Genomic DNA, 24,045 nt, shown 5'->3' with positions numbered 1-24,045 from the left:
TAATCAGCTAATTAATTCAAAATACTTAATCTAGTTCCTTCGGCTACACAATCATGGGGAAGACTACTGACTTTTGCTGATAGTTGTAAAAAGATGACCATTTACACCTTGCACAAGGAGGGCAAGACACAAAAGGTCATTGCAAAAGAGTCTGGCTGTTCACAGAGCTCTGTGTCCAAGCACATTAATAGAGAGGCAAAGGGAAGGAAAAGATGTGGAAGAAAAAAGTGTACAAGCAATATGGATAACTGCACACTGGAGAGGATTGTGAAAGAAAACCCATTCAAAAATGTGTGGGAGATTCACAAACAGAGGACTGCAGCTGGAGTCAGTGCTTCAAGAACCACTACACACAGAAGAATGCAAGACATGCCCTGCGTCCCAATTCGCATACTATCCATCCTAAATAGTATTCGAAAATAGAATTAGTATGTCCCAAATCGTAGTATGTTGAAAAGAGTATTCCAAAGATTCCCGGATGGTTTACTATTTCCGGTCTGAATTCGAAGTATGGATCGATGGGCACTCTAACGGCTGATATTGCCCACAACCCATTGCGAGTTGGACGAAGATTCGATTAGAACTACAAACGCGGATAAAAAGCGTTAATAAACTACAAACATGACGGATGTGCGAGTTCGACGGTTAAGTAGAGAAGTTTAGATAAAGGGGTTTGAGTGACCAGCTATCAATATTTAACCTGACAAAAATATATTTATTCAGTGTTGTCCACATTATATTTCACATGCAGCAGCATTGTGAACTTTTGTAATGACACGTTTGGCCATTAACTTTTAAATGCATCATTATATTTAAACTGCAAACACATGAGGAGAGTCTCTGCATTAAAGACACACACATGGCAGATCAACGAGCGGCTCCATTTCTCTCTGATACGGTAGGAGATTAAACTGAATGTGGAGGATTTGAACTGTGACGAATCTGACGATGATTGACAGGGCAGATAAACGGTGATGAGATGCACGTAACTAATCGACAGAGTCCGTTAAAGATGGCGAAGTAGTATGTCCCGAAGCTTGCATACTTTTCTGCTACACACTCAAAAGTATATACTTTTTCTTCACAGAAAGAGTACATACTTTTAGGACGTAGTATAAGTAGGCGAATTGGGACGCAGCAATGGGTTTCAGCTGTCGCATTCCTTATGTAGAGCCACTCTTGAACAACAGACAGCATCAGAAGCGTGTCGCCTGGGCTAAAGACAAAAAGGACTGCTGAGTGGTCCAAAGTTGTACTCTGATGAAAGTAAAATTTTGGGATGCCATGTCATTGCTGTTGTTTGGTCCACTGTGTTTTCTGAGGTAAAAGGTCAACGCAGCCGCATACCAGACAGTTTTAGAGCACTTCATGCTTCCTGCTGCTGACCAACTTTATGGAGATGCAGATTTCATTTTCCAACAGAATTTGGCACCTGCACACAGTTCCAAAGCAACCAGTACTTGGTTTAAGGACCATGGTATCCCTGTTCTTGGTTGGCCAGCAAACTCCCCTGACATTAACCCCATAGAAAACCTGTGGTTATTGTGAACAGGAAGATGTCATATACCAGACCTAACAATGCAGAAGAGCTGAAGGCCAATATCAGAGCATCCTGGGCTTTCATAACACCTGAGCAGTGCCACAGACTGATCGACTCTATGCCACGCCGCATTGCTGCAGTAATTCAGACAAAAGGAGCCCCACAAAATATTGAGTGCTGTACATGCTCATACTTTTCATGTTCATACTTTTCAGTTGGCCAAGATTTCTAAAAATCCTTTCTTTGAATAGGTCTTAATATTCAAATTTTGAGATACTGAATTTGGGATTTTCCTTAGTTGTCAGCAGAGATGTATACTAACGAAGTAGAACTACTTCACTACTTAAGTACTAAAAGGCAGTATCTGTATTTTTCTAGAGTATTATTTTTTTTCTCCTACTTCCACTTTTACTGCAGTACATATCTGTATATATGTATACTTCAGTCTGTATGCCTTTAGTGAACTTTATACAGTCGAGAAAGAAGACGCATATCCCTGCATTAGGTCTTAAAGGGGCAGTAGGCCTAACCTTTACTCTGTTTAATGTCAAACAAAAGATAAGGACATCACTCACTGCTCTTCATTGAATAACTTTTGTAAGTTTAATAATGATTTTTTTTTTAATTTAAACTGTTAAATATGCTGTTATTTTACATTTGATTACTTTATTCAATTTCTCTACCTAAAACGAATGTTAGACCTACCTGAAAAACTCGAAAAGTATTGTTTATTTTATTATTATGTTTGCTCAATAGTATTTATTTATTTATCTGCTGCTTGTATTTAATTTATTTATTCGTATTTTCTTTACTTTTATTTGACAGTAGTCCTTTTTTCCCTGAACACATAAATACAGAACCGTACCGAAAATGTGAACCTAAAACCGTGAAACCGAACCGTGAGCAATCTGTACCGTTACACCCCTAGTGTAACATATGCGAGGGGGTGCCACAACATTTAGAACATTTTCAAAGGGTGCCATGACTGAAAAAAGGTTGGGAACTAATGTAATGGTAACTAATCAAACCATATTGTAATGTGTTACAAACAAATCATTTATAACACCTCTTGAAATAAAGATTATAAGTGTGCTTATATATTTGTTTTTAGTAAGAGTGGATAGTAAGACTTAATCTTATTGAACTACAGTATTTTCAGGTTATTTATATGACAATGTGTAGAAAAATTACCTAAAAAAATCATTTAGCCTATTTTAGACTGAAGTGAGGTGAAAATGGAAGAAAAGTGCAAAGCAAGTTGTTGCTAGCTAGCTGTTAATTGTATTCAGTTGTATATGGTAGAAAATTAGACTATAAGTCAAAATAAACTTTTTGGTATTGAATGATGTTCAAACTTTTGACTACTTTCTTTAATAACTATAACACATATTGTACGTACTTTTACTTTCAGTACTTGAGTAGTTAATTTTTAAATAAACTACTTTCAATACTTACGTATAAAAAATGCTGAATACTTTTGTACTTCTACTTGACTTAATGGGTGGAGTAGGACTTCAACTTCTACTCAACTAACTTTTTTGATAGAGCACTTGTAGCTAGGCCCTACTTTTACTCAAGTCTGGGTCTCTACTATATACATCTCTGGTTGTCAGTTATAATCATCAAAATTAAAAGAAATAAACATTTCAAATATATCAGTCTGTGTAGGCTAATGAATGAATACAATACACAAGTTTCACTTTTTTCGTGAAATAAATAAACTTTTTGATGATATTCTAAGGCTAAATTATATGACCAGCACCTGAATAGTTTTCCTGAAAAAAACCTAACTGAGGAAGAAAGACAGACCTTATTCACCAGAATTAATAAATTAAACAATTGCCTGGCATAAATGTGGGCTATTCATTGACTGAGCCGCTCTGAAGCGCTGTATTGCGTGTGTCTGTAGAAGCACAACAGCGCGCGTTTACCAGCCGTTAGATCCGCACTTTACAAATCCCGTCTCGTTTTTATCCTTGACGTTTTTATAAATGACAGTAGATTTTCGTCATAGTTATAGTAAATACAGCACATTTTAATTCTGAAGTGAAAATCTTTAATAAAGTGAGATTAAATAGGCTACAAAAAGTAGGCCTATGTGTTATTTAACATATTCATTTATAGCCTAGGCTATTGCAAGTTTGCATATTCAGAGTTTGCATTTCACTGTTCATTTTGAGGAATAGGCCTATACGGAATCTGTTTTTGTGCAAGTGAGAGGAGTAAATGCCTGCTCATGCACATTTAGTCTAGATCTCCAATAAGTATTATGTTCACACAGTGCACACAACACCTCCGCACTTATACGGTTTCTCTCAACATGGGGAGGGGAGAGGAGAGGAGAGCTGTCAGTCAATAAATAGGAAAACTTGCATTACTTTTTTCTCTAAAAAAGTACATTTTAAAAAGTATCTAAAAAAGATATTTAAAAGTAATGCTCAACATTACTTAAAGTAGGCCTAGGCTAATCCAAATATGCAACTCACGTTATGCACCCAACACTGGCAGCATTATCAAACATTTTGAATGTTTGTTTATTAGGCAGCCTATGTTTTGATCTGCTGAAAAAAGCTGATCGTGGAATGGGTCCACTTCATCGCTGGATAATTCACTGGGTTTAATATAGGTCTTCTCAACTGATTGCATAATACTTTGTGTACTTAGTTACTTTTTTTATGGAAAGTAGCCTAATGTGTTAAGTTTTTATTTTAAATGTGTGCTAGTGAATGTGTTCTATAAAGTAGGGCCAATGTTAACGAGCAGTTTAATTCATTAAATTGAATCATTTGAAAATGAATAAACGATCAATTAAAAATATCAACTTCCCTTAGGATTTAAACTTACCAAGGGTTTACAGTAATACTGTAATTAGCATTAGCAGAAATGTTCTAGATTGGTTCTAAATGTAACATGTTAAGAAGAGAGGGAATGAACTTAGTCTAATTAATTCTATGAAATTATAATAATATATATATTGTAAATTCCACAGCTTGTGTAACAGAAACCTCAGTTACACAGATCAAAGCACAGCAAATAGGCGCCAAATCATCTTTGGTTATGGACTTACAAGTACAGATGCCAGAGTTCAGCTATGGTTACCATACAAAAGCCACTTACATGGGGGGGAAACGGCATGCGCTCTGTTTGAAAGAGACGCGCAAATTGTTTACTTGCGAAGGGCGCGTGCGCGTCAGTGGCGCCCCTAGAGCCTCCATACAGTAGCGACTCTTTTGTGCGCGATGATGACGTACGGGCTCGTATGTAGTAGCGTGAACGCGCGCAGTGGTGCGCTCGCTCAGAGGGGGAGAAAAGAGCCGCCGAGGAGGGCAGAAACACAAGAGAGGGGCAATTTTTTTTTCTACGACAGCACCGCGGCTTGGGAACAAACCAACTCTGTCGAGTTGGCTGGCATGGAGCTGAGCGTTGCCGTTCTGAGCCGTTTCGAGCCGTCCACCTAAGCCGGGGCATTTCGGGGGCAGTTTGCCGTTGGTCCCGGGGGTTTGTGGAGCCCGTGTGAATCTGTTGCTAGCAGCGCTCGAATGCTAGTTAGCTCCGCTGCTAAGCAGCTAGCCAACACTGCGAATCAATTGTGTCGGAGATTTCGGATTTACGTTTAAAAGCGGTTGCGCTCGTCCGCTGCTCTCTGGGTTCGTTTTGCCCGTTGAGTTTTGGCTTTTTCGTAAGTGAGGAGACGTTAATAAGCGAACGCTCGAGTTTCTATTTCGATTTATTTTCAGCAGGGACTTTTTTTTCCTCCTCTCTATTAGCTTGTTAGCCGCTCTGGTTGGTTTGGTCCAGCTTGTTAGTAGTGTCTGCGATTTCTACTGTAATAGCTGTCAGCGACAACAAGCCTTTGACGAAAAGCCAGATTGTTTACGTTTATGTGGACATGAATGGTTTTATTGCGGACTGAGAGTTGTTTAGAGAGGCGATACTTTGAGATGCCGCGCGTGGGATACTTCATGTTTCCAGGGACGCTCTTATTTTCTTGTTAGACTGCTTTATGGGAGTGCTAGTGTGCAGCGATTTGCTTTAGACAATACTGGTTTTTGCAGGAATTGCATGCGGTCTGGTTTTGTTTTACCCCATGCAAACCAATTCTTCACCTTTCCCCCCATCAATCGCGCATCGTTTTGGTGCGGTTAAATCCCACATTCCAGTCGCACTCTCGTTGTTTTTTTATCGAGTGGTTCTTTGAGCTCCACGTTTATTCACGCTGGTGGTGGTACATGCTCACCGAAACAGGTCGCTGATACGCGTTTTCATTGGTTTGCGGTGGGGAAACGGCGAGATTCGGCTTTAAAGTACTATGGATGATCAGACCCGAATGCTGGCTAGCATGGGCGGACTCGGCGGACTCTCTCAAGCCGACGTGGGTGACCCCGACTCGGTTCGGAAGCAGCAGTCCCTCGGTCAACCGCAGCAAGACATAGGGGATATTCTCCAGCAGATCATGGCCATCACCGACGAGAGCCTCGACGAAGCCCAGGCGAGGTAAGACGAGTGTAGACGCTCTCAAGAAAAGCAGATAGATAGTAATGTGAGGGGAATTGTTTTGCAACATCAGCCGGACAATCTTCACCCCATTGCGTTATACAGACACAATACAAATAGCGGTAATGAGTCGCGTAAAAAAATATTTCTTCTTAATTGACGTTTGCACATGATTTGTAGAAAATACAAGCGTGTTAATTTATCTGATTGAGTTGTTGGATTTTGCCTCAAGTTGTTAAAAGTTGCGTCAAATAAATAGATTTCACGTTAAAATATTGTTTCTTTGAAAAGAAGAAAATCTACGTCGCTTTGGATAAAGCATCTGGTAGCTGAATAAATGTATGCATTTATGCAATGATCGGTTTATTGACTACTTAATGTTCGTATTGAACTGAATCAACAATCTATATTGTATAAGCGCTGTGTAGGCTAAATAAAGGTGACGACTTGAAAGTTATAACGCAAAAGTTTAGTTTTAATACTAAGAGTCATTATGTTTGTAACACTTGTAAACAATGCGCTAAATATGCTCCAAATGGATAATAGGACTATAATTACTGTAACCCATGGACGCAAGTATTTTCCCTCATCTGGTTTTGCTAAATGGGGCCAGAAAGGTTTTAGAGGTCAACCAATATGTGTGTTACCGGGAGCCCATGGGCTCCGTGAAGCCATTTGGTCTTCAGCGAGCGTCTGCCAGATTGAGGTCCCACTAGATAAATGAATTGGATTAATGCGCTACCTCGTCATTAGCATAGATAATCAGCGCGCGCTTAATTAAGTCATCGCCGTCAAACAGTGTCAGACTTAACCTGGAGACGAAAACACCCGACAGGATCGACGACTTTCCCGCCTTCGCCCGCATATTCTCCTCCTCGCGTACAGTGTTTTTCTATTGACCGCAGTGAAATTGATCTCGCATGGATCGCTAGATTGCGCGCTGTGACCTGCGATCTGTTGAAAGGTCAACTCGAGCCGCCGATCCCGCACAAAAGCTGCCTTTTAATGAGGGATCGTATGTGCGCGGATGCCCTGTGATGTGTCATTAGCTTGTGATTTTCCACCAAGCCATTTGACCACCTGGTTCTCTTAATTAATTCACTTCTCTTTTACCCTCCTCCTCCTCCCTGGTGGTGTTCATCCTTTTCATTGTGTGTTGGGCGCAATCAATTCTCCTATAATGCGTGCGCGTGTGCAGCTGTCCGCAAATTGAGTTTCTATTAATGAGATGGAGGGTCGCTACACAACGATATTGCCTTTATAATCAATCTATACCGCATTTCTTGGGTTGTGTAGTTGACTTTGTTTCCTTTGTACAATAGACCCGTGAGATGAATGATGATGTTGTTGTGATGGTGTCTTGTCCCTTTGAAGAGGGTTTTAGGTATTGGAATTGTTTACCTTAAAACTACAAGTACATTTTGCCGAGCATCCTGGCTGCTGTTTTCAAAGTAATGAAAGTGAACGGTGAGGCCATCAAGCTGAAAAATGATAATAAAAGTTTTCAATATAACCTTTGCTCTATTTTTCAAGTCTTATGAAGTCATATTGCTTTGAGGAACGGACTTACATTTCAGACTGTTCAAAATGTTGTCATGGAACCCTAAAAACTACAAATTTAATGAGTTTTATTATAGCCAAAAATGTATATTTTATATGCAGTATTATATAAGTTAATATATACCATATTTAAACCAAGGGTATGTAGTTTGAAATTGACAATATCTATGTTTCCATCCAAAGTTGCGAATGTAACTTATGTGCAAAATTGTAATATCGCATAAAACGTTTGCATATAAAGCACCGTTTCCATCCAGTGAGTCGAAGAGAACATAATCGTCACTTCCTAAAAAATCACTAAGAAACATAGGAGAAGCCACCAAATATAATCTTTTTTTGTATATAATAATTTTGTTTATAATAACTTCCACGTCTCAAGAAACTTGTTCGTCTTAAAAATCTTGTCTTGCTTTCAGAGGCAGATGCTGCTGTTTGGGAATGCAGTCATGTAAGACAGTTCTAGGAGGGAAATATACTGAGCATCTTTGACTTCTGAATGACCAAACAGCATTTCAGATGATTTGCAAACAAGGTTTTTCCGCTGGTTGGTACAGTTATGCCGTTACATCGCAAAAGTCACATGATTTTTTTTCAATGCTCGGGAAGAAATTTATTTGGTAATTGTATTTTCATCGTAGTCTATGTTATGTACATATCTTGGTGTTTCCATTCAGTATTTTTTGATGCGATATCCCAAAATGCGCATAAAAATAGGTGGATTAAAACATAGTTCATGTAAAAGTTTGTCTCAAACGAACCAATAGCCCCCAATCATATAACATGAAACATTGCATTCAATCAATTTTTGAAGTAACGGGAGTCTGAATGTCCAATTAAAGAGTATTATTTTTGTTGCAAGGATCATACCCACAAATAAAGATATCAAAATAAAAACGTAAAAGCTAGAAATTGGGTAGAAATACCTTCACTGTAAAAAAAAAAAAAGGCAAATTTTGAACTTTTGCAGTACAATCGACTTGGAAGTTTGTTATTTCAACTTAAACTGACTTTAAAAAATGAGTTGCATCTTTTATAACTAATAAAAAAAAGTTTAACATTTCGTAACTTTATTTTGATGAGTTATAACAATGCAAAAACAAATGTTGTCATAAGTTATTGAACATAATTTTTTACAGTTTTCTTAATCAATGCAATAGCATATTACTTGTTAAAATTGCACACGTGTTCTCAAATCTAGAACCTCTGCATCTTCAAACTGTCATCATGAAGATTTGTCACAATGATGCCAAACACTGTTGATTTCTTGTCTGTCATAGCTGGTCATGATATGGCAAATTTGAGAGTTGGGGAAAATTGAAAGTTTTTAAATTGTATGGAAAAGGCATGTGTAAACAGTGCAAAGCATCACCTTGACATGAGGGTGAGTAGATGACAGAATTTACTTTTTGTTTTGTGAACTTTTCCTTTAAGCATAATGCCAGATATGGTTAGTGATGGACGTAAATGCATTTTCTCTTTAGTCACTTCTTCTCTGTCACTGATATTCTACAGTTATTCTTGAGTATAAGCCCTTGCCACCTTCAGTTATGAAGCAAAAAAGCCCTTCGGTGCTTCCGACAGACCCGAAATAGTTCAGATACCTGAGAGAAATATGCATTATTATTTTGTCAAGTGTGGGATGGTTTTAGGGCAGAGAAGGCAGCTTCATTTGCGGAGTTGAGAGCTTCACTCTGCTTCAGAGGGATTGTACCTGTGCGGTCAGCAATCTTGGACGCTACAAGACATTGCTCCTTTTTTCCTCTTTTTTTATAAACAGATTTCCTTTATTTGATAGTAATGAAATATGCACGGCTGTGGTGTCTCATTAAATAGATTTGTGGCTCATCACAATGCCTCTTAAATTAATTAGTATAATGTGTCCCAAACCTGCATTATTTGCTGAGTGGAGGCACGTGCTTTGCTCGGAAAGCCAAAGAGCACTTTTAAGACGTGGTCCTGTCTGAATTGCTTATTCATTGCATGCTCAAAAAAACAACATGCACAAGAAATATATTAAAGCACAAGACTTCTTAACTTGCTTTGCATTGGTAGATTGACCAGATTATATCCATCAGAAAGAGCTAGTTAAACACTTTCACCTTCATGCACACGTCCTTATTAATTGGGTAGGTTTGTATTTATAGATGTGAGATTTCTGTGCATTTCTTTTCCTATTTATAACTTTTACTTTGCACTCACTACTAGTTACCATTTTGTTACCCAGGTCTTTGTTTCGACACCTCAAACATTGTTTTTTTAAACATTTTTTCTGATTCCATTATCATATGCAACACACAGTACTTGATTTCTGATTGTTTCCTCTCTTGATCTGCATTATTTACTGTGGGGGGTCTCTGGTCCCAGTTTAAGGGGTGGATGGGGTGGGATGTCATCGGGACGGTGGGGGCAGATGCCAGCGCTGTCTGTGCCTGCCGCCCTCAGCCTCTCACCCTGTTGCCCTGTGTCCAGATGCTGGCCAGAGGAGGCACCGGCGCAGTGGACCCCACAGAGGGAGGGGGAGCTGGGGGGGAGCACAGCAGGGTGTGCCCTGCCGCTCAACTTCCAGCACAGGTCAGTACAGGAGCGCATGAGCACCCCCTCCTCTTCTCTCCCCCATCATCCCCTCCATGTTGATGACAAAGAGAAAAATACACTCTCATACAGTTAAAGAAGCTCTTCAGACATTGATTAAACAAATCTCAGTGAAAGATAATTTGAATAGACCGAAATGTGAATCAAGTGTAAAAGAGCCTAGTTCTTTTTTTGCATTCACATTGTCCCTTGGCCTAAAAATGGGCTATTATTCAGGTCTGTTTCATTTGTTATTTAGACTTCTGTTCAAATAACCATTTGAATGTTTTATTGATTGATGTTATATTTTATTATAATCTCATTTATTGAAAATTTCATTTATTGTAATGTAATATATCCTTAATAAATGTTATAATATAAAATATATTTTTGTTGTAAATTTTTTCATTTATAAAGTAAGGCAGCTCAAATTAAGCCTTGATTTTTCACCTAACTAAACTAAAACTTCTTTTTCTGTGTATTTGGCAGTAGCTTCAAAAGCCTCATTATCTCTTAAAATGAGAATAAGTGACTTATCTCATCGTTTGTTTCATTGCATGTCATCATTCTCTTTGTAGTAACCTTTACAAATATTTCTAAAGTGCATGAGAAGGTAAAGTGAACCTGGAGCGCTTTGCACTCAGATTGCTCTTTAGTGATGGACACCTCAGACCTAAAGAAACAAACAGCACTTGGAGAAAAAAAAAAAGGAACTCAAAACCCCTCGTGAGATGATTTTCAGTTTAAAATTATTTAGTATATAAGCTGCATATATTTACCCAATCTCAGGCCAAGTGAACAAAATGTGAAAAAAGTATGGGATAGTTCACCAAAAAAATGAAAATATTATAAATTATTACCCTCATGTCATTCCAAACACGTAAGATTTTTGTTCATATTTGGAACACAAATGAAGATATTTTAAATGAAATCTGAGAGCTTACTGTTCCTCCATTAACAGTCTACACAACTATCACTTTGTTACTTCAAAAAGTTCAGGTCATAAGATGTGTTTATGTTTTAGTCCAAATTTAGTGAAGAGACTCAATCACTTTATATGATTAACAGATTGAATTTAGGCTTTTCTTCACATTTAAACATTCATCAACACGCACATCAGTTGTGGTGAACAACTGCACAGGCATGTTCGTTTGACGTGCAAGACCCAGTGAGGTTCATTCTTGTGTATTACAGCATGATTGAACTTCCTCAAGAACCAATGTGGTTCATTCATGTGTTACGCAGTACGTTTGAACTTCCTCAAGAACCAATGAGGTTCATTCTTGTGTTACGCGGCACGTTTGAACTTCCTCAAGAACCAATGAGGTTCATTCTTGTGTTACGCAGCACATTTGAGCTTCCTCAAGAACCAATGAGGTTCATTCTTGTGTTACGCAGCACGTTTGAGCTTCCTCAAGAACCAATGAGGTTCATTCTTGTGTTATGCAGCACATTTGAGCTTCCTCAAAACCAATGAGGTTCATTCTTGTGTTACGCAGCACGTTTGAGCTTCCTCAAGAACCAATGAGGTTCATTCTTGTGTTACGCAGCACGTTTGAGCTTCCTCAAGAACCAATGAGGTTCTTTCATGTGTTACGCAGCACGTTTGAGCTTCCTCAAGAACCAATGAGGTTCATTCTTGTGTTACGCAGCACATTTGAGCTTCCTCAAGAACCAATGAGGTTCATTCTTGTGTTACGCAGCACGTTTGAGCTTCCTCAAGAACCAATGAGGTTCTTTCATGTGTTACGCAGCACGTTTAAACTTCCTCAAGAACCAATGAGGTTCTTTCATGTGTTATGCAGCACGTTTGAACTTCCTCAAGAACCAATGAGGTTCTTTCATGTGTTACGCAGCACGTTTGAACTTCCTCAAGAACCAATGAGGTTCTTTCATGTGTTATGCAGCACGTTTGAACTTCCTCAAGAACCAATGAGGTTCTTTCATGTGTTATGCAGCACGTTTGAACTTCCTCAAGAACCAATGAGGTTCATTTTGTGTTACGCAGCACATTTGAGCTTCCTCAAGAACCAATGAGGTTCATTCTTGTGTTACGCAGCACGTTTGAACTTCCTCAAGAACCAGTTAGGTTAATTCTTGTGTTACGCAGCACATTTGAACTTCCTCAAGAACCAATAAGGTTCATTCTCGTGTGTAATGCAGCACGTTTGAGCTTCTGCAAGAACCAATGACGTTTATTCTCGTGTTGTGCAGCACGTTTGAACTTTCTTAAGAACGAATTACGTTCATTCTCATGTGTTACACATAGGGATGGGTATCATTAAGGTTTTAACGGTATTACTACTCTCACCGATACTGCTCATCAATCCGGTACTTTAACTTTTAACTCGGTTCTTTTTGTTATACATTTTTATAATAAACAGAAAAATTAAGAACATAATTAACATTGCTTTATAACATACAGCTGATATACTGCAGCTGAAAATATAAAATATTTAGGCGGTAGCAATGTTTGAACAAAACTAATATAAAACATAAATTTTTTTTGTTTATGCATACAAGAATAAGAACAAAGAAAAAAGTACAAACAAATGGTCAAATGAATAGAAAAAATATACAATAAAACAAAGATACAAATAAAATATGGTGCTTTAATCTCAGGAAGGTCTACTAACATTAGGCTACTGTTTGGGTAATGGCCTACAAAAGACTAATCTAATAAAGGAATGAAAAATAAAATAACACCACAGTTTTCACTGTACAAATTGATGGATTAATGCTTTTTAAAGCTGTGAGCATCTTTTTCTTCACCTTTTGTTGTTGGATTAACATGTCATAGTCGTCAGGGTTTATTAGATGCTGCCCCTTTAAGACCGAATGCAGCTCTAATAATATACATAATATTTTTTTCCAACTATTAACGCCCATTTAAGACATAAACTGTGTTTAAGTGAATACTCTCCATGCGGTCATTTTGATATAGACTATTTGTTGTGTGTATTTGATGGTTTAGACATGCACACGAAGCCTAAAGTACTATAATGTGCGAGTTGCAGTCGGTTTCAAAGCGCACACGCATAAGCCACCTTGAAGCTGGAAACTCTTGTGCAGATTATTGTGCTTTTAATAGCTCTATCTGTGTATTAACAAACACGTCACACAATTTAGCAACAGTAGAGGTTGCATTTTACAATAATCACCGATTGTGCTGATTCTGACGTTAAGTTTAGGGTTTAGGGGGGTTCATTTAATACCGGGTTTCGGTATCCATCCCTAGTTACGCAGCACGTTTGAACTTCCTCAAGAACCAATGAGGTTCATTCTCGTGTGTTACACAGCACGTTTGATCTTCTGCAAAAACCAATGAGGTTCATTCTCGTGTGTTATGCAGCACGTTTGATCTTCCTCAAGAACCAATGAGGTTCATTCTTGTGTGTTACGCAGCACATTTGAGCTTCAGGAAGAACAAATGAGATTCATTCTCGTGTGTTACGCAGCATGTTTGATCTTCCTCAAGAACCAATGAGGTTCATTCTCGTGTTTACGCAGCACGTTTGAGCTTCAACAAGAACCAAAGAGGTTCATTCTTGTGTGTTACGCAGCACGTTTGAGCTTCTGCAAGAACCAATGAGGTTCATTCTCGTGTGTTACGCAGCACGTTTGAACTTCCTCAAGAACCAATGAGGTTCATTCTCGTGTGTTTACGCAACATGTTTGAACTTCTGCAAGAACAAATGAGGTGCATTCTCATGTTATGCAGCACGTTTGAACTTCCTCAAGAACCAATGAGGTTCATTCTCATGTTATGCAGCACGTTTGAACTTCCTCAAGAACCAATGAGGTTCATTCTTGTGTGTTTATGCAGCACGTTTGAGCTTCAACAAGAACCAAAGAAGTTCATTCTAGTGTGTTACGCAGCATGTTTGATCTTCTGCAAGAAACAATGAGGTTCATTTTTATGTTACACAGCACATTTGAGCTTCTGCAAGAACCAAAGAGGTTCATTCCGGTTTCTTGTTTAGATGGGATTTTGTTTATGTTCACTAAAGAAATGTTTATGTGATTAAATCTGTTCGTCATATAAAGCGATCAATCAAGTCTCTTCAGAACATTTGAACTAAAGTTTGGACTTGTGTAGATTTCAATTGAGTGTTGGAAATCTCTCAGATTTCTTTTAAAATATCTTCATTTGTGTTCTGAAAATGGACGAAAGTCTTGCGGGTCTGGAACATCATGAGGGTGAGTAAATATGTATGTTGAGCTATGCCTTTAAGCACCACACAGACTTCAGATAGTCATACAATGAATAAAATAAAACATAAAGTCCCTCCCCTCATCATTTTCTTCACAGGAGTGGTTGTGGTTGTATCACTAGGTCTTGTCATGATCACCCATCCATAGACACCATTTTTGGATTATACTATCAGTTATCAGTTATGTCATTATTACTTGATGTTTTTATATTTGTCTTGCTCATATTGCAAAAATGCACAGTGATCCATTTTTGAAAGCTCAAGTCTTTTAAATGTTTTTGCCTCTTGCGTTGAATGCTACATACCTGAAATATTTGGGCGTGAACACAAAGCCAACAAAGAACATTTTAGGCAGTAAATGAAGTCTAAGCCGAGCAAACTTAAGATTTACTTCAAACTCAAGTTGGATGATACACAAGACAAGTAGGCAATGTGATAAGACAAGCTAACTAATCAACAGTAACCGATTCAGCATTGCCCAAGCTAGTGCTGCTGCCCATTTCCAACAAAATTACCCAACGAGTTGCACTGTGTGTCATCAGCTTAAGGCCTCATCCACAAAAAAAAAAACAATCTTTTTTGGGATTTCCCACGTTATCTGTTTGCCTTGAAGCAAAAAGGAAAGATTCTAACTTTGTTTAGCTGCGGCCAACTGCAATATTAGGCAGCGTGTTTGAGTGTTCAGTTTAGGACTTTCATATAAAAGATTATTCAGGCTAGCTTTGTAGCATCAGATTGTTTACAAAATTCAGTGCATTTTTTTATATGCAATGCTAAGAGTATTTTGAAAGTGGCTTTATCACATGTTTTGTGGGTTTATCAGTTTGCTTGCTCATGTTAATCCCAGTGGCGAGTTAATCCCAGCTGTTAGTTGGACAGCTTTAACGAGAACACCTTGATTATTGGCATTTGTTAGGGGTTAACAATGCTCCTGGAAGGCATGCTTCATCTGTTTTCTAATACAGTAGCGCTGAAATCTGGCTGCATGTAGATAAGCTTCCCAGGCATCAGAGCTTACCGAGCCTGGAAATAAAGTTTGCTGATGGGAGACTGCCCTGAAATGATCGATGATTGGATTTAGAACGTATGATTCTGGCGTTGAGAAGAATGTTTCCTCTGCGAGACAGAGGGTCCTTACTTGTTTTGATATTCTCCAGACTGGCTCAATAAATTAAGCACGTTCGGGGTGTAAAAAGGGCTGGATAATACCATTAAAGGGTGGAATGCTTTTCCCAGAAGACAAATGAAGACCATGTGTCAGTTACTCATTTAGCTGGAGTGAGCTGAGTCTGCTGCTGTATCTTCTCAATCTACAGACATTGAGCTTTTTAAAAGACTCGAGTCTTAGTGTGTCCATTACATCTTGATTGATTCTTGAGTAGATGTTTGCACCTGTGATTGTAATCATATTCAGCAGCGAGTGTTAAAGGTTATTGGTATGTCTTCAATAACCATACATCCTTTAGTTTGTTTGGCTGTGAAATGATGTGTGGTTTAAATTGAGACTGAATAATCAATCATTAATGATTCTCTAAAAAGGAGACTTCTATGGTTAATATTTTAATGAATGCTCAACCTATAGTTGATGATGCATGTGAAAAGGATGGCGAATGAGACTGTTCGTCTCGTTTGCCATCCTTTTCACACTAAGACCCAATAAGGTTTTCACATTTTAGTGAGAAAATTTGAGTGTATATATATATATATATATATATATATATATATATATATATATATATATATATATATATATATATAATATATTCAAATTTCAAAAAAACCTGAAACCCTTATTGGGCTAATTCAAAAACATACGTTAATCAGGTGTTAAATGCAAGCAGTAAATGGATTTGTTTATGTTTCCTATTGATTGTGGTAGGAATAGTTAACCAAATGATGATGAAATTATGTAGAAAAGCATCATAACTAGCCACATATCAAGATGTGTTGTAGACAGGCCCACTCTGCAGTTTAAAGAGATGATGTAAACTATGCCAGATTGTGGTAGTGACCCACAAGATGGGGAACTGCCTTTTGCTAATTGAATTTGGAACATTTTTTGGAAGCGGTTATGCCATGACCTTATTTGAATCATTTCTTTAGTCAATCTGGCACTAAAATAACACACACACAAAGTATGTAAATAAATGTCTTAATCAGTGGCCTTGAATTTCCATCTACATGTTTATTTCTCATTGACGAGGCTATTGGTAGATTTCAAAACTGACAGAAGGGCACTTTGTTAATTGGGCACAGTGTTCGACAGATGCCAATAAACGTAACATGGCCAAATACTGATCGATATGTCGGTCTTGCACTGTTTGAAATTAAATGTAATCAGTCTCTCTCTAACACGTTCCTTCTCTCTTACAGAAAACACGCACTGAACTGTCACAGAATGAAGCCGGCTCTCTTCAGTGTTTTATGCGAGATCAAAGAGAAAACTGGTGAGTCGTTCGCTTACTCTTCCAATGCAGAACTTCTGTGAAGGTTTGTGTCTTCAAGCCACGCTCCCACATTTCGAGTTGATCTTTTTCATTACTCTGTATTGATTCTACATTGACCATATGCAGAGACAGGTGTTTAATAATCATCAGACTGAATTTATTGTGTCCCCGTGCTTTTTTTTTTTTTTTTAAGCGTCAGTACGGTTCCTCTGGGCTTTTCAGGTGTCTTATTGTATCGCCCACAGCAATCATTAAGTGTCATAGCAATGGATTCAGTGTTTACATTGTGTGAAATCTCACTTGAATGCATTTTAAAGCTTTGAACTGGCAACAAGTGTATTAGCTTTGCTTTAAATGTTACTTTTCTCATTGTGAACCCCATCCACACAAACCATCCCAGTCCAAACAGGTAACGGCTCTCGCATCTTAACTCGAAGATCCACAGTGGTCAGTTTTCTGGCAGATCTGCAGCTTTCTCCCCTCAAACGAGAGGCTGACAAATGATTAAATATTTATGGAGGTGTTGGCGTTGTCTTTGTGCCATGGTTTCTCTCGTTTCTTTCCTGTCATATCCTGCAGCTTGAATCCATCCCAGGTTCTGTAACAAGCATGCTCATGTGGAATTACAGTGCAAAAATGATGTGCAGCGGTCTGTTTGTGGCAATCTGTCAATAACCCAGTCTTACTTTCCTATAATTGGATGCAAGTAAAGGGTAGGCTAGAGGAATGGGTATCGGGGGTTGTCCCTGTTGCCAAGGCAACCTGCTGTCTTATTTACCTAATGTCATTCACTTTGATTTTCACATTTAGCCTGCCAGTGGAGAAAGGGCCGGGGAGAAATGCAGCACTAAATGGAAGGTGTTGTCGGCAGTGCAGACAGGCAAAGTTAATGGTCAGAATTTTTCCATATATCACTTCGTTTATCGCCAAACTTAATCTAGAATTCGTGTTTTACCCTGAAGACGTCGGTGTAAATGAGCTGATTTACTAGATGACAGAAGCAAGGACATTACTGTCTGATCTGAGCTGTGGTTTCGCGTTAACGGCCTGTTTATGGCAATTTCTTTGCGACAATTATTTTATTTGCACAAACTTTGCAATAAATAAGGGAATCCTCTATTCAATTATATGTATTTTATATTATTTATATTTTGAACATCTCATATTTGATATCTATTAGGTGTGTGTGTGTGGGGGGGGGGGGGGGGGCTGGGTGTTCACATGAATCGTGATTTCTATCTTCTGCCGATTCGCATCGATTCACAAATTTCAAAAAACCTTTTTTTTAAAGTGTAGTGATTTCCTGATACCATTTTTTTCCCTTCATGATACCGATTCCGATACCTGGGCTCAGGGATACCTGGGCGTGTATTTGTATATACAGCTGTATACACTACTAGCCCTGTGTGAATTCAGACTTATCCCTTAATAAAACATGAACAAATACATAGTGAACTAATGTATTTATTATAGTATTTTTATTATCTATTAATATTATTTATTTTTCTTAAGAGAAAAATAACTTCAAATGCAGCCACAAATCTAACACAGGAAAGGGTATTTAGGGTATTTTGGTTTTAGAGTATAACTATAAAAACTTAGCCTGACGTGGTCATACTCAATTCTAGTCAGAATATGAAACTGCTCCATTGGGCTGTGATTATGGGGCATGTTTCAAACGAACGAGGAAACACCTCAATTGGATAGAACTACAACCAATCAGAGCAACAAAGCAACGCATTGTCCAATGTCAACAGAGCTCAACCGCACTGTGTTGCCAAGTCTGCTTTTTTTCCGCGGTTTTCTATGTCCGCGGGTTGAAGCGATTATTATGTGATATATAGACCCATGAGTGCGAATTTTAGCAGGCAACCTCGCCAAAATAACACATTTTATATTAATCACAAAATTTCTCTTTACAACAAAATAAGTGAAAAAATAAGCAACCATCTAGGGATTATTAGTAGTAGTAGTAGTAGTAGAGACGTATTATTATAACAGAGATATAGTTAAAACTACTGTAGGCTATTACAGTAGCCTTATATATTCTGTCAATGTCTTCACGTTAAACCAAACGTTTATTTCGACGGGCTGCCGTGAAGACCTTTGAGTGTCTGTGTTCATGATATGTCCGTTTTCTCAAATGAATCATGAAGTGACGGTTTATATATATTATATTAGTGTCACACGGCAGAGACTACAAAGGCAGCGAGCATCACACGTGCGCATCTTTGCCCGTAATCCACACAGAAACGCGAATTTGCAGGAGAAATATTGTTAAATAAAATGTGCTGTTTAACACTAGTATATATTCAGCCACAGTCTGGAGCCCTGCGCTTTGATTAACACGGAAGCGGCTGAACGCAGCTGTGGTTGCTTGAATATACTCAAAATGCTGGTAACATCTCATTTTTAAAATTTAAGTACTGTTTTAACCCCTCCTGTTCACCACCCGCTCCAAGCGGGACTCGAAACCTTGTCCACTGGCATGAAATTTGGACGCTCCTAACAAGGAGGCTAAAGGCTGCAACCCTAGCGTCAGTCGCTAGATCGTCTCTTGAGGTCATAGGAGTGAGGTTTTACTTGCACAGTGATTACTAGGGCTGTGCGATATTGAAGAAAAAATGCAATATGCAATATCTTGATAAATAATGCGATATTCGATATGCGATACGATATTGCTATTAGTGTGTACAATCCATTTAAATTATATTTTTATATTTTTTTAGTATAATATTATTTGTTTCATTTTCTTTCTGGGAAAAGAAAGCATCGCTACAACTTCTGAAAGTGACCAGCAGTGTTTTAGCCAAAATGTATGTCATAAATCTGACAATATAATTTTAACATCAATGTTAACAAACTAAAAATTTAATGCAAATATTTAAATACCAAAAACACACTTTGCGTGACTTGGTAATATATAGAAAAAATACAAACAGTAGTCTTCATATGAATTAAATATACACTGATACATGATAAAGGTTATTCAGCCAAGAAAACTGATTTACTCTTGTTCTTCTGTAGTTTGACCGACAGTGGCAGGTTTACTGTATTAGTAGGCTATCACTTTAAGAGCTAATGCGTGGATCCACACTGCGAGACATCAAGGGGTTGTTTTTCTGCAAGTTATTGCCTTTAATAACTATTTTTAACATCAAGCCACATAAGTAACAGTCGTGTGCCCAGTCTATTCTCTGCTATATGCGGCAACCTAAAACATACACTTTTCACAATGTTGAAGTAACCTATTCAAATCATTCGGATATTGATATGCATATTGCGATATGTACACTTGCGATATTTTGATAATTTCAATATATTGCACAGCCCTAGTGACTACTGTTACACTCACCCCCTTACACTTCACTCCCATCCGGGTCACAGCACCAATGTAACCCCGCCTGCTCCAAGCAGGACGTGAACCCCAGTCTGCCAGCATGAGAGTCCGACGCTCTTAACAAGGAGGCTAAAGGCTGCAACCTTTAGCGTCAGTCGCTAGAGTGCCTGTTAAGTTCAGAGGAGTGAGGTTTACTTGCACAGTGACTACTAGCTAACCTCTGTTACACTGACTTGGTACCGAAGTAACAGTACTTGTGACATCCCTAGTCAAAGTTTTACTGGCTGGTTGGTCCAGTCTGAAATACTGTTAAACAGCGAACATACGGCTAAGTGCTAACACGTTTTCATTTCTTCTTCGCTGCTCTAAACAGTTGAATGGTTGCTTGTGGCAACACAACTTCATGTGTTTGCAATGCATTCTGAGCAGCGAAGAAGTGCAGCAGTTAGGCAAATCTCACAGTCATAATAACTATGGGTCTTGTTTAAGAAAATGGTATCGGATCAGAATGGGTTCAAGTACTCGCTGATACCGATGGCAGAATTTGTTGTGCTCTGTGATATTTCAGATACTAGTATCGGAGTCAGAACAACTCTACTAAAGTGTCACACTGTAACTTTGCAGTAATATGCGTAGAGTATTATTAATCACAATAAGCCGTGAAAAAGGACTCAATGCATTCACAGCCAAAAGTGCGAGCACAGATGCTGTATCTCAGATGCATGCAATCCTGAATTCTTTCACAGTTTATTGTGCTCGAATGGTCAAATACACAAACAATTATGTCAAAATGCACATTACATTCACATAGACACAGTCTGTTATGTCCTATGTAAGCATAAACATTTGGGAACAAATCATGTGTGTAACATTAAATTAGATGCGTGCATTGGTTTTTAAAGGGACAGCAGTCTAATAAACTGTTGCTGTCGGTTTTGTTAATATAATAAAAAATCAAAATATTACAAACTCATCTAAATCTCTTTTGTATCTTTTATTATGAATACATTTTTATTTAACCATATTCCATACAGGAATATAGTTAAATATATTCTATATTATTAAATATATACTATACCGTCTTATTTTTACATTTAATCATTACATTTTTCTTAAGATTATTTATATTTCTTAAGATATGTTAAATAAACCTAGGCTACTGCACCTGGAAAACGTTTAAAAAATCTGTTGTATTTGTCCAATTTTTTGTGTGTTCTATATTTGCAAAAGTTTTTATTCTTGTATCAAGGAATTTTAGTTTATGTACCATGTAATTTTTTTTATTAATCTCAGGGCTGCTTTGCTTTATTACAGAAGACTGCCAGAAAAGTGTATAATGATTGCAGTCAGCTTAAAGGACATTTATTAATATTATTGGGTTGACTAAAATGGGTAAGAAGAAAAAAACATTACAATTCAAGGTTTACATTTAATTTAGTGAGATTTATTTTTCTCTTAAGTCAACAAAACAGTAAACTAGAATCAAATCTATGCATATATCGGATCGAAATTGTAATTATCTAATCATGAGCTACCAAAAGATTCCCACCCCTAATATATCTATATGATTTTTCTAAATATATTTAACATTTATATCTATGATTTTAATTTATTTAAATATGGAGCCAAAGGGTTTTCATAATGTTACCTGAAGCAATTCTAGTGCTTCTGTTCACTGTTGATTCTTTTAATAAAAATAATTTCACGAAAATAAGAAAACGTAGGAATATTCAAACCATTTGGGGAAATTATGGAATTTTGTGTCAAATGGCAACGATGTTGTAAACATTAACGTTCTTGTATTATTTTAGGAATAATGCTTAGTCTTAGGCGCTGTATGTGTATGGACTTTTTTGTTGTCTTGTTCAACCACCATCAGTGTTAAATAGAATGCGATTCCTCAATTCTTATCTGTGGTATTGAATGTTCGGTGAGATCTAAACATTTACAAAAGCACAGGGTTGTCGCAGTACAATTTTCCACATTGTGTTTGCAGAGATGTATTGTTTTGCTTTAAAATCAGCTTGGACTTTGTCTGAACAGGCGTTAGCTCTGAGTGTACTTGTGTGGTGGATGGTGTCCATCATTGTGATCAGCACGTCCCCCACCTCCTTCCCAGCTCCGCGTGTGTGTGTGTGTATATATATATACACCTGCACTGTTTTTCTCCAAGACTCCCCGCTGCTTTTATCTCCTGCCTCTGGAATGTGAATTAAAGAAGGCAGCCTCCTCTACTGCACATGATTGTAGTGCTGATCAGTAGTCTTTACATCTGTTTTCTACAGTCTCGGTGTGTCTGCCTCTGTCTCACTCTCTCTCTTCTACACCGAACAGCAGGGATAAAAGCGAGCTGGAGCTCAGGCCTTTCCCTGCCGCTGCGGTCTTGTCCTCTCCTCCTCCTCCCTCCTGATGCCTTGCTTCCATTCTTGAAAGAGAAGTCTTGCTCTGAACTCGGGGCTTTGATATGGTAATGGAGGTGGAGGGGAGGGTTAGGGAAGAGTGGGGGAGGGGCATTGAATTCCTCGGAGTGCTGCTGCAGTTGGGAAGATTGTTTTTTATTGTTAAGGAAATGTTCTGCTCAAATGCAAGTCACACTACCCCCCCTCCCACCCCTCAAATATATCCCCATCTGTTTAACATAAACTTCATGTGCGTGAAATGTAAGATTTGTTAATTAATCTCCTTAGAAACAAATTAAGAGAGAGAGAGATGAGATTTCTGAGCCAATTGTCTCTTTGGTCTTGTCCCTCCCCCATCGATTTAAAAAAATGCAGCAAGTTGATTCTCACCCTTTTCGGCACGCTGACTTTTGTTCTGACTGCCCAGCTCATTGCAGAGGTCACATGCTTTTGTACGTTCTGTTTTTACAAGTTTTTGAATTGTAAATGAAGCGTGACCCATAAAATTATAGGTAGTTGACATGAAACATGGACATGTTGTTGTTGTTTTTGTTTTTTTCACCATCAAGATTTTAGGTTAAAATATATATTACAGTGGGGTCTAAAATTAAAATGGAAATCTTGGATTCAAACTGATGTTTTAGTTGCAAATTGATAACATGAAAGTAATGCTCAAGTTTCTGCACTATTCATGGTGTTGGGTAACACCAGGTTTCTCCCAAACGTCCGATGAATGCAAAGGCATTCTGAAATTCAGGTTAATTTTCCAAATCAACTTTTCAATTGGCAATAATATAATATAGAATTTAAAAAATAGAACAAATCATGATCTCAGATCCCAATGTACATACAACAGTAAAAGTATATATTTATTGTCAGTTCACTTACAAAGTATTGTTGTGTGCAAAATATTTTTAAAGGAACAAATATTTAATGTCATCTCTCATATGTAATGCCAAAAAAAGCATGATACGTTATTAACAGAAAAGAAAAAATACTGCAGGTTACCCAACCACCCAAAAGCACTTTCTTTTGTGTCCTTCATTTACTTTTTTTTAATGAAACCGAATTGTACCATTTTGTTTAGACAGATCCTAAAATCGTGAATTCTGAATTCATGTTGCAGAAGGTTTTATGGTTGAATCTTTTGGCATTTCTACAGCTGGTAACTCCCTTGCTAAGAGCTCATAATAGTGAAGTCATGTGATGTTTGTAGAGCACCTACCAGAAGAACCGGCCAGGTCAACTTTACTCTCAGTGCATTTCTGCTATTAAAAAATCCCAGCAACAAATACATGAATTGGCAGGACTAAGAATGCCGTAGCCTCAAATAAACCTAGCACTGCATGAATTAAATATGAGTTTTATTTTTTAATGTCTATTAAAAATGGTTTATAAAACAATGTCTAATAGGCTGTAGAAGGACAAAATGTCCAATACCTCTCCACTGCTAAGTTATGATGTGTCTTGTCTTGGACTG

The 24,045-nt window shown here is 37.9% G+C and overlaps 1 protein-coding gene across 3 annotated transcripts in view; it reads left to right on the top strand.

Annotated features, from left to right (window-relative positions):
• The first annotated feature begins 4,812 nt into the window (after positions 1-4,812).
• pbx4 (pre-B-cell leukemia transcription factor 4) overlaps positions 4,813-24,045 on the top strand; it is a 49,595-nt gene continuing 30,362 nt past the window's right edge. The window contains exons 1-3 of one of the 3 annotated variants that reach the window (XM_067421681.1): positions 4,813-6,034; positions 10,064-10,165; positions 16,753-16,826. In XM_067421681.1, coding sequence (XP_067277782.1) covers positions 5,850-6,034; positions 10,064-10,165; positions 16,753-16,826 — 361 coding nt within the window. In that variant the 5' untranslated portion in view covers positions 4,813-5,849. The remainder of the gene's footprint in view (positions 6,035-10,063; positions 10,166-16,752; positions 16,827-24,045) is intronic. The other 2 variants (XM_067421666.1, XM_067421674.1) reach the window with 2 other exon arrangements.

The sequence above is a fragment of the Pseudorasbora parva genome, chromosome 2 (genome assembly GCF_024679245.1).
Source record: "Pseudorasbora parva isolate DD20220531a chromosome 2, ASM2467924v1, whole genome shotgun sequence".
NCBI lineage: Eukaryota > Metazoa > Chordata > Actinopteri > Cypriniformes > Gobionidae > Pseudorasbora > Pseudorasbora parva.
The sequence above is the reverse complement of the archived record's forward strand: the minus strand, read 5'-3'. Positions and strand labels throughout refer to the sequence as shown.